The sequence below is a fragment of the Palaemon carinicauda genome, chromosome 9 (assembly GCF_036898095.1).
Source record: "Palaemon carinicauda isolate YSFRI2023 chromosome 9, ASM3689809v2, whole genome shotgun sequence".
In the NCBI taxonomy this organism is placed as follows: Eukaryota; Metazoa; Arthropoda; class Malacostraca; order Decapoda; family Palaemonidae; genus Palaemon; species Palaemon carinicauda.
In genome coordinates, this window is record NC_090733.1 from 141,900,927 (window position 1) to 141,912,935 (window position 12,009).

General features: G+C 39.8%; 1 protein-coding gene and 1 long non-coding RNA gene across 3 annotated transcripts in view; one reads left to right on the plus strand and one right to left on the minus strand.

Annotated features, from left to right (window-relative positions):
* The window catches only part of LOC137647200 (uncharacterized), a 66,164-nt gene extending 64,230 nt beyond the window's left edge, over window positions 1-1,934 (plus strand). For both annotated transcript variants that reach the window (XM_068380534.1, XM_068380533.1), the window contains exon 11: window positions 1,450-1,934. In XM_068380534.1, the coding sequence (XP_068236635.1) occupies window positions 1,450-1,604 (155 nt within the window). In that variant the 3' untranslated portion in view covers window positions 1,605-1,934. The remainder of the gene's footprint in view (window positions 1-1,449) is intronic.
* LOC137647202 (uncharacterized) overlaps window positions 1-12,009 on the minus strand; it is a 72,393-nt gene that overhangs the window by 2,279 nt on the left and 58,105 nt on the right. Inside the window, exons 2-3 of the long non-coding RNA XR_011045542.1 lie at window positions 10,092-10,208; window positions 454-1,572 (exon numbers count right to left, since the gene is read on the minus strand). This is a non-coding gene — a long non-coding RNA (uncharacterized lncRNA). The remainder of the gene's footprint in view (window positions 1-453; window positions 1,573-10,091; window positions 10,209-12,009) is intronic.

The following is a 12,009-nucleotide window of genomic DNA, read 5'->3' on the forward strand; positions in this document are numbered from 1 at the left end:
CAAAAAACACTCCCTGTAAAACTGGTCAGGTAAAAGGGAAACTAAATTACTTACGGGAATCCGTATTAACAAAAACAACACTCAAAACGGGAATCCGTTCACTAAAATTACCTTCGATGGAATTCGATTTTGTAATTTTAAAAACACAAACATATTGTTCATAAACTGTGGTAATCCACCAAAAACGAAACTTAATGGCTAATAGCCTAATGTGGTAATCCACGAATAACAATGAATTTTCAATAAAAGTGGTAATCCACTGTAAAAAAACAAAACTTAACGCTATAAAAAAAGAAAACCGAAAACAAAATTGGAAAAATAGTAATTTCTTTTGATCCCGAGATTTATTTTTCACAAGGTCTTGAGAAGGGAACTAATTTAATCTAATGTATTAAATCCTTATGGCTAGGGTATCAAATCAACTCATATTCAGATGTGAAAAGGCTGACTCACCTCAATACTCCTGCCGTTCACTGAATTACTGTTGCTCCTGCTGCCCCCCAAAGTGGCATAGTGTCGGTATCACTAGGGATTTATCCTCCCATGACCGAGAGTTGCAAAAACTTCCACCATACAAGAAGGAATTTGTCTGAGAACTGACTTGGAAACTCCGATCGCCTCGACAAAAACTTCAAGCTCTCGGACAACAGCGTAAACAAGCAGTTCACCTTGAAAACAATACTAGGCGACAGATCACTAATAACAAGATTGTTTAGAGGAACTAAAGTCAGCCCCGCTCTACATTTGAACATGACAAAAATAATATTACGAATAATATTTAAGAGGTTTTATATTTATAATATTCAACAACAAAAGAAATCACTTTCAACTTCTCCAATTTTGGTTTACGATAAATTATTTTCTACACAGTCGCATGATTGACCAACTGACTGACATCAGCAGTAGTAATCAAACCACACAATCTGAAGACAGCAAGCACACAGATTTACACAAGAGCCAGAAAGCATGTCTATACTTCTTGGTGGCCAAAGTCAAGCGAAGGTTGGCTGCGACCCCACAGCCAGTTGTAATTTACCTTGTTAAAAGCTTAATGCCCGGTTTCAAAGTTTTGCTGGTCATTCCAATTAAAGGTCAAAGGTTTGTATTACATATAGAACAAAATCCATCCCTAATAATGATAACCAGAATAACTTTACTTTCATAATCATTTTAGTTCTGTTACAGAAAGATTTAGTGACCAAACACCTTCAATCTTAACTTACTTTACTTTCCAGTAAAAAAAAAATTGACAATTTTCATATATTTTTTTGACTTTAAAATAATTGACATTTTTCAATTAATTATGGTTGTTAGGTTATTTATTTAATTACTTAAATATTTACAAGATAAATTTAAACTTCAAATTTACTTCTACAGCATTGAAAATGATTTTGCATTTGATATCCTTGTAATAAAAAATAAACGATTTACACCATTTCTCACATGCAGATAACGAAGTGGATGCTCAGGACACTCGATGGGCAAGGCACATGACTGGTGGCTGCCAAGTAGGTGTTTTCTGGATTGTAGTGGTTGATGGGAGACCACCTACTGCTCTGCCACCTCATTCATCTTCAAAAAAGTCAAAGTGTGCCATTATGTAGTCGAGATATAAAAGATTATTTTATCACTATCTGTAATTTTTAATGTTAATTCTAAATTACATAACATTTCTGCCAAGTTTATATTGAAATTATTTTTTTAAAACTCAAACTTTTAAAATTTAATGTAATACATTTTCACCTATAGTAGGAACTAATTTACATTTAATAAGGGAGGGCAGAAATCTCTACACGATTTACTGACACTATTAATGGCCATTAGAATTTCATAAAGAGTACATTAGGTACATAATTGGAGACAAACCACAGAACACAAATAAACTAGTAGAATGTAACTTATATTTTCATATTCCCTACTGGTGTTCATAAATTCTCTTTTCTGGGTCGAACCTGTGACGGCCGGCGAAAAGTCCTTCTTTGTACTTTTTCTGATATAAATCTTCCAAATATACCAGAGAAAATTAAAAGCATGGAATGCAGAGGTTACAACCCTCGCGCGAGCACCTTGTTGGTGTCGTATATCTAACAAGGGCGTTTGTAAAACACTATTCACAGGCTGTCTTCCATTTAGATAATCCCTTCATCAAAGGGGGAGGGCCGTGACAGGCCCTAGAGAATACAGTTGGGTTACCCTACCGACACCCACCACTCGCGCTCACTAGGTCATCCTTCTATTTTGGACTAGCCAGCAAAGTTGATAAGTGTTTTGCCCAGTGTTTTTCGAAGTGATTGTCGTTAATTCAACATGACTGACGTTGATACTTCACCCTTACCAATGTTAAGTACCATAGTTTGTTTTGGCAGCTTTTGACAGTACCGGGCATTTGTTCTGTTTCCAATATGGTGGTTTTTAGTTTTGGAAGCGATTGTCTTGCCGAGGTATCGGCAGCCATTTTGGGTTATGTTCGCTTCGGTAAATATTCTAGTTAATTTTGCCCATCTGGTACTCTGTCATCTTGGTTATATCACTTACGTTTTATGGCCTTTTAGTGTTATCATTAATTTTTACTATGGTATTTATTTGCTTGCAAGTCCAATTTGGACCTACGAAGAATAGCGATTTAAAGAATAGCGAATTAAAGTTTAGCGATTTAGTCTGTTAGTTTGTTCTCGCCTCAGAGGCTTCGATTTAGACTATATCCTTGTTTTTTTGTTACGTTATTCTTCGTTCTTGGTTATTACTAAGAAAAGCAATCAATTTTATTAATGTTCTTGTTTTATTGTGTGATGTTAGTTTTTTATTATGTAACCTTGAGAGCGAAAACAGAGACTGCTCGTTCCCTGTTCTACAGATATGAGTTATTCCTTCTCTCGTTTTCTTTGTTAGCTCGAGTAAGAGAGGTGAATTTCCCGTTCTCCGTTTTTATACGATCACGAGTTATTCAAGCCTCCTCTTAGTATCAGAGTTGATGATAGTACGTTTAATATTATAAACGTTTTTATTGATGTGGTTACTGTTAATATAGCTAACAATATTAATAGGTACGTTAGTGTATGAGTCATTAATTGGGGTCGTTTTATACCGACACCCTTAGCTCCGAAGTTATGCTTAGCTCCGCCTTGAGTTATGCTCCGTTATATGGATACTCATTGGGTGAGAACTAGTTAACGTTCAGGAGCAGATTTTGGAGTGCAACGGTGTAATCCGGCACTCGGACTCCGGCTGAAGCCTTTTACACACGAACCTTTGTCATGTTTGATCATAATTACACCGTTACGGCCGGCTTCACGGGAGATAACACAATCATTCATTGAGGTTAATGTTATCGTACCGGGAACGGTCACGATATCACGGTGACGGGCCTTTGCTACCGGATCTCCGGTACAAACAGAGATCAAGCAGACGGCCAGAACCGGAGTTAACAATGTGATACCGATGAAGACTAAACAGTTTCATTATTACGGTCCCTTTTTCATCGAATCTCCGGCTTCACTGGAGATAACACAAACATTCAGTATTAGAGAATGTTATCGTACCGCTAAGGATCACGTTTTCACGATGACGGACCTTTGTCACTAGTTCTCCGTTACAAACAGAGATCAATCAGACGATCAGAATCAGGGTATGAACCCCTTTTTCATAAATAATCACAATATCGTTATTACGTTCCTTTTCATCGAATCTCCGGCTTAACCGGATATCGTACAGGCGATCAGCATTGAGGTTAATATTAGTTTTCCTCTGGTGTTCACGTTGTCACTATGACGGACCTTTCTACCGGGGATTGTTACCGGAGCTCCGTTACAGACAGAGCTCACTCAGACCACGGGTGGCCAATCTCTTGTTTTGCTGTAAAGGAAAGGATTTAACATGAATACAAAGTAAACTGTACTTACTTTAATGACACTTTGAATTTGCGTTGGTAATATTCATTAGTTATTCTTGAAAGTCCAAATAAAAATATATGAACATAACTATGCCTATATTTATGCATATATTTAATTCTAACTATGTATAAATATGGATAAATATCCATACAACATCGTGTTCAAATAGAAATAAATTGATTATGCCTATATTTATGCATTTTCAATTCTAACTATGCCTAAATATGAATAAATATCCATACAACATAGTGTTCAAATAGAAATAAATTGATTGTGCCTATATTTGTGCATATTCAATTCTAACTATACCTAAATATGAATAAATATTCATACAACATCGTGTTCAAATAGAAATAAATTGATTATGCCTATATTTATACATATTCAATTCTAACTATGCCTAAATATGAATAAATATCCATACAACATAGTGTTCAAATAGAAATAAGTTTCCACTCAGTACTGGGAACCAAACGTTGGCCCCTTCTAATGAAGGGCCGGGTCGAGACTAACCATGCCATGAGAGGCTATCTACTGTTCCTTGAAACTCTGGTCAGTGAACAGATGAATCAATAGAATACTAATAGCCAGTAAATAATGTTAGACCCGGTTCTGAACGTCTGAGTCAGGGGTGGCCAACCTGTGGCGGATGCGCCAACAGTGTCACATTTCATGAATACAAGTGTCGAACTATACCCCAAAAGATAGTACATTAAATGATTTTTCTTTAAAAATGATTTTTATGAGTTGTACAGTTGATCCCAGCCTGTGAATAGGATCACTAACCAAAGTTCAAGGAACATCCAGACTTATGTCCCCTTTCTTTTACAGAAGGTTCGCCTACATGGTTCCCGTCAGGATGATGATGAATCTCTCTGGCCTGCAAGAGAGGCTCTCCGCCCTTGGTTATCAAGGTTGGGAAGAAATGCTCCATCTAGAGGTCCCTATCTCCTCAGAGTGTCCTCTCTAAGGTTGGACGACGACCCCATGGACGGGCAGGTAGGTGGGGATGAATTTTGAGCCTTCAGCTTTGCAATTACCTACGTCACCGACCTAGGACCCTTAATGGATCCTGATGTTCATGTTACCCTGCATAAACCGTGACTGCTAAAAGCAACACATTCTAGGGAAAACCAAGGGGCTATGACGGAGCTCAAAAGTATGGTAGTGAGTCAGATCCATTCAGGAACTCAGAAGTTTCCCCCTACAGCCCCAGGCATATCGAAGTAACCTCCTTCGATAAAAACAACGCATAGAGATTTGCCTTACATGTTCCATATATAGATGGTACCATAAATCTGGATGGCATAGACATCCTCCCTCTGGGGGACCTAGAATTTACTCCCAGGTACTAGAATTCCCGTTCAACGGATTCATTCGATTGAAAGAGATTGCCTTGGTTAGGTTAGACAAGGTACCGAAGGTAACAGTATTATTTCCTAAAGGGCAGGCCCGATCTGTCTGGACCAGGATGTTGTCAGTCTGGGGGTTACGATAATTCCAAGATCTGCCCTTCCAATTCGACCTACACGTTTGATGGTCTGATCGGGTTAGTTGTGGGAAATACGTTCTGTCTGAGGCCTCTATCAGACAGGAATCGATAGTCGGTTACCCACTCGTCATCACAGCCTCCCTCCGATTCGACGTCTATGCATCCAAATCCCCCTCATCAGGTGGTCTACCTCACTGATTCCCCAGGTACACAGCCCAACCCCGTTGGGATGTTTTACCTGCATACAGCCCTAGATCCGAACCCTCAGGCTCCTCTCGTGGACACCAGAGAGGAAGCTACAGGAGTAGAAGACAGTCTCGCCATCGAGACGGACCTAGAAAAAAGGGGGCTCGGAGAAGGAAAGTACCTAGATTCACCCCTCACAACGCGGTGGTCCCGGTAGGGGGTAGACTTTACCACTTTCGAGACCATTGGACCTTCGGTCTGTGGGCTCATAGCATAATCTCTAAAGGTTTGAGATGAAAATGGTCACAAGGTCCTCCTCCTCCACCAGTGACCTTCTCCCAGAAATCCACTCCCATCCTGGAAGAGTACACCACAGGGTTACTCAGGAAGAAGCAATCAAACGGGATCGATCACTGAAGTTCCAAAGCCACCTGTTCACAATTCCGAAGAAAGGCTTGGCGGCATTGAGAGTGGACCTGGACTTGTCAAGCTAAACTCTTACATTCTCTGCGACAAGTTCCGGATGTTGACTATCTCTCAGGTACGGACCTTACTTCCCCGTAGGACCGTCACCACCTCTGTCGATCTTACCGACGACTATTATCTTGCGCCTTTAGCTCGAAACTTCTCTTCTTATCTGGGTTTCCGCCTAAGCAGGAAAGCCTTTGTGTTCAAGACATGCCCTCTGGCCTCAATATTGATCCCAGGATATTCACAAAACTAGGAGAGAGAGTGTTAGAACAACTCAGGAACCAAGAGATACAGATCATTGCTTATCTGGCCGGTTGGCTCATTTGGGCCCGGCCGGTCATAGAAGGCAACAGAGCTACGAAGGAATTATTCCAATTTCTCGACAACCTGTGATTTCGGGTCAATCTCCAAAAAATCTCGCCTGCAACCATCAGTCCGCTTAGAATGGTTAGCCATTCAGTGGGACCTTTCGAAGCACACGTTGTCTCTCCCTTCCAAAAGGTAAGAGGAATAGTTTCCAAGATCAAAAAATTTTCTCAAACACAAACAGGTGTCCGAAGAGCCTTAGAAAGTATCCTCGGACTTTTCCAATTCACTTCAGTAACAGATCTAATAAAAGCCAAACTCAAAGACATCAATCGAGTTTGGAGAAAGAGAGCTACAGTACCTATAAGAGACATGGTCTCGAAGATCCCCTCTGTCTTGAAAATGAGACTACACCCATGGTCCGAACCGAAGGACCTCTCCAAATCGGTTCCTCTACAATTCCCACCTCCACAAGTGACATTCCATACAGCCGCGTCTCTAAGTGGATGGGGGGGATTACTCCGAACATCAGATGTTTCAGGTTCTTGGTCACTCTCCATGAAACAGTCCCATATCATTGTTCTCAAAGCCATGGCAGTGTTCTTGACCCTGAAGAGAGACTCTCCTCCGAGGTCGACCCACATCAGAGTAGTGTCAGACAGCACAGACGCAGTACACTACGTCAACAGGGGAGGATCCAAGTCACCCAACCTGAATCAGATCCTGGTCACTATCTTCGCCTGGGCAACAGAAGAGAACTGGTTCCTGTCAGCACCTCACCTAGCGGGAGGCCAGAATGTGAGAGCGGACTCACTATCCAGGACGGATCCACTGGAGTCAGAATGGTCTCTAGACATAATTTCATTCCGGTGGATACTCAGGCTCGTTCCAGGCCTCCAGGTAGATCTATTCGCAACTCAGATGAATCACTAACTTCCTTGTTATGTGACCCCAACCCTGGACCCTCGGGCTTATGCCATGGACGCATTACCCCGGGATTGGAACCATTAGAAGAAGATTTCCCTATCTCCCCCAGGGAATCTTCTAAAAACTTTTACACAAACTACGCTCCTTCCCGGGCGCAGTGGCTTTAGTACCACCTCACTGGCCAAGAACAGTTGGTTTCCTCTCCTCCTCGAGTTGAAACTCAGTCCCATCCGGATCCTGTTCCTCAAACTGACCCGAGTATCCAAACTCACTGTGTCAGATTACTCAAGGATAGCCAAAACTCTAACTTTGTGGACTACAGGAAGTTGGCAGCTCGTAGAGATGCGAACATTGAACCGGAAACGATCTCTTCATCGAATGGGACAAAAAGGGACTCGACAATTCGCCAATATGATTCGGCCGTTAACAACTAGTAGGTCCCCTAAGAGTGCAGACCATACTCGTATGTCCCCGCATTTAGCCATCTCTTTCTTGAGGTTCCTATTTGACAAAGGCCTAACAGTTAGCACTTTAACCACCATCAAGTCAGCTTTGAAGAAGATCTACCTTGTTGGGTTCAACATTAACCTAGCTGATTCCTATTTCTCATCAACCCCAAAAACATGTGCTAGGCTTCTACCTTCGGTTCGGCCACAAAAGGACTCTTGGTCTCTGAACGGTGTTCTCAAACTTGCGATGGACACGGACAATGAATCCTGCTCTTATATCACTCTTCTTAGGAAGACTTTATTTCTAACGGCTATAGCTTCAGGTGATGGAACATCAGAACTAGCAGCTCTCACGAAACCCGGAAAACATAGATTTCCTCCCTTCAGCCGAAGTACTCCTTTCCAGACAAAGCTTCCCTAGCTAAAAAATGAGGATCCGCAAAATAGGTGCTCCTCTCGGAAGATTATTCTTCATCCCCAGGATTTTTCTCCGTGTACAGTCACACTCTCAAGCCCCTTTTTAGCTAGAACTGCCACCCGCTCGTCTGGCTCCTTGGTTATCAGGGAACAAGGAGGTACTATTTCCATTCACGGTATCAGGCAACAAATCCTCTACTTCATTAAACATACTAATCCGGAATCATTTCCCCAGGCTCATGATATACGGACAGTAGATGCCTCCAACAATGATTTCCAGAACAGGGACTTTGGTGATTTTAAAAAATATACGGGTTGGAAATCCCCTATGGTTGTCAAACGCCAATATCTAAAGATCTTACAGGCCCTTAAATACCCAACGATGGCAGAGGGGAGCCTTATCTCTCCCCATTAATCTCCTCTTCTTCCTTTCTTCCATCTCTTCTCTTCTCCCTCCTACCCGCCACTCACACCACGTCGCCGCTCTCCTTGGTAGTTCGTTAGCCCTATGATATTTGCCATGTTTAATTCCTATGGTTTAACTGTTATTGTAGTTACCGTTCCTTTAATGTTTAGATATACTTAGACATGTAAGGTTTGATGCCTTTTGCGATTCGACACTCAGTTGGTTCCTTGTCGTCATTATTATTTAACCTTACGTTCCCTATGTCATTTGGCTGGTTGGTAATTGGACGATTACTTTATTATATCATAGTATTGTCGTACATGGTGATTGTATTCTCCTCATTATGTTATTAATTTATTGGGCTTGGAAGGCATTCTCTGGTACTTTTTCGCCGGCCGTCACAGGTTCGACCCAGAAAAGGGATTTTGACGAAGGAAAAATCTATTTCTGGGGAGAGACCTGTGACGCCCGGCGAAACCCTTCCCGATGATTTTTGTACGGACCCACCCTTTCCTTGCCAAGCCATATGTTCTTGCAGAAGGATGACCTAGTGAGCGCGAGTGGTGGGTGTCGGTAGGGTAACCCAACTGTATTCTCTAGGGCCTGTCACGGCCCTCCCCCTTTGATGAAGGGATTATCTAAATGGAAGACAGCCTGTGAATAGTGTTTTACAAACGCCCTTGTTAGATATACGACACCAACAAGGTGCTCGCGCGAGGGTTGTAACCTCTGCATTCCATGCTTTTAATTTTCTCTGGTATATTTGGAAGATTTATATCAGAAAAAGTACAAAGAAGGACTTTTCGCCGGGCGTCACAGGTCTCTCCCCAGAAATAGATTTTTCCTTCGTCAAAATCCCTTTATTGTCTATTTATTGATAGTAATACAAGTAGAATACAAAAAATCCTTAACAAGAAACACTGTATTTGTATGTATTGTATATTAAATGTTTAATTAAAATTTGAGTGTTATTAATGCCTACTATACAATGTTAATGTTGATAGAGCTCAGTAAAGCCTTAAAAAGACTAAATTGCTCCTTGATTATAGTGTTCACTGTTTAGATCATTATTGATGGAAAATAGTCCATTATATCAAGGTAAGTTTTTTTTTTTTTTTTTTTTCAAAAACTTTAATCACTCAGCTGTTGGAAATTTAATTCTACAAAATTATACTTAATGGTATGTTATATGCATTGTTTCAAATGTTTTGACTGTTAATCTGGGTGTGCTTTGCCATAGGGTATTTAAATAAAACACAATGTGTTAAGACTCATATAAATAACAGCAAACTGTATGTTAAGAGTGGCAAGACTTCATGAGTTTTGGAATAAATGTGTCGAAATTTTCGTCAAATAATGATGTTTTACCTGTTCATGATGAACTATAACTAACATTCTTATAGGTGATTTATTTTACAAAAAATTTGGGCCAAAATTTACTAACTATAACACTACAGTAACTTTATATGATAATCAATACAGCCATTAAAATGCTGTACTAATTTTACTATACAAATTCAGACGTAACTCAAACCTGCTCCTCTTGCATGTGTACTGGTGGCACTCCTCTTTATTCCTTAATATACACATTAATGGGAGTGACATCCTGTTTGCGGGGTTATTTACTGAACACTTGCCTTTGTTGGGTTGGGCACCAAATCAGACTGAAAAATAGCAAATATTTTAAAGTTAATGTAATTTTTAACTTTATTATTAATAATAATAACCATAATATTATTACTAGCTAAGTTACAACCATAATTGGAAAAGCACGATACACTATGCCCACCGGCTCCAACAAACAATTAAAATAAAATATTTTAAGAACAGTAACAACATTAAAATAAATCCTTCATACATAAACTCTGAAAAGAGAATTATGTTGGCTTGTTCGACACAAAAACATTACAATTGCAAGTTTGAACTTTAAGTTCACCCATTCAATTACCTGATTAGGAAGATCATTCCATAACTTGGTTACAGCTGGAATAAAACTTATAAAATACTGTGTAGTATTGAGCCTCATGATAGCGAAGGCAAGACCATCAGAATTAAGCGCATACCTAGAATTATGAAGAAGGTACTGTCCAGGAAGATCTGAATGCAAAGGACGGTCAGAGTTATGAAAAATCTAATGCAACATGTATTAAAAATTAACTGAATGACAGTGCCAGAGGTTAATATCTAGATCAGGAATAAGAAATTTAATCGAATGAAAGAATTGATTCCGCAGCTGAAGACCAGACAAAACACTACTCAAAACAAGGCAGAATGAAAGAATTGAAAGTTCTTCAGAATAAAATGATCACAGAAAATTTTATAACAATGAGGTAATTTTTTGTGCAATTGAAGAAGAGACAGACCTAATGTATTTCTCAAAATAAAATTTGCTATCAAGAGTCACACCTGAAATATTTAAAGTGATACAAAGTTGATAAAAATTATATTTTCAATTTAAAATAAATTTTTGAATATACTTACCCGGTGAATATATATATAGCTTACGTCTCCGACGGTCGACAGATTCCAAAAACTCGCGAGCGATCGCCATGAAGGCTTCCGGGTGTGCCCACCAGCGCCGACGATCGGCCAGATACCGCATATACTTCTCCATAAATTCAGTTCTTCTCAGTCCGTAGGGTCTCTATCGGGGAGGAAGGGAGGGCCTTTAATTATATATATTCACCGGGTAATTATATTCAAAAATTTATTTTAAATTGAAAATATTTTTAAATATTAAAATTAGCCGGTGAATATATATATAGCTCATTCACACCCATGGTGGTGGGTAGAGACCAGTATTAAAACAATAAAGGCGTATATGCTCAAGAGTTTTTGACAAATATTCAAAAAAACAAACTTAAGTATAGGTACCTGATAAGGAAGCTGACTCTGATGAATACTCTGACTCATTAGTCCGCTATCCTTATGAAGCCCAGCGATCCTCTCAGGATGCTGAAAGACTTCTAGGAACTGTAATAATCAGGGTGAACACCCCTACAACAGGACCTCATCAATACCCTTAATCTGGCCGCTCTCAAGAAACAATATTTTGACCACCGGCCAAATAAAAAGATTGCGAAAGACTTCTTAGTCTCCCGTACAACCCAAAACAATATTAAAAATTTCAAGAGAAGATTAAAAGGATATTGGGATTAAGGGAATGTAGTGGTAGAACCTTCACCCACTATTGCACTCGCTGCTACGAATGGTCCCAATGTGTAGCAGTCCTCATAAAGAGTCTGGACATCTTTCAAGTAATATGAAGCGAACACAGACTTGCTTCTCCAAAAGGTCGCGTCCATAATACTTCGAAGGGATCTATTTTGTTTAAATGCCACTTTAGTTGCTACCGCTTTAACTTCATGAGCCTTAACTTTAAGCAAATTACGATCCTTCTCACTTAAATGAGTGTGCCTCTCTAATCAATAGTCTAATAAAATAAGACAACGCATTCTTCGACAT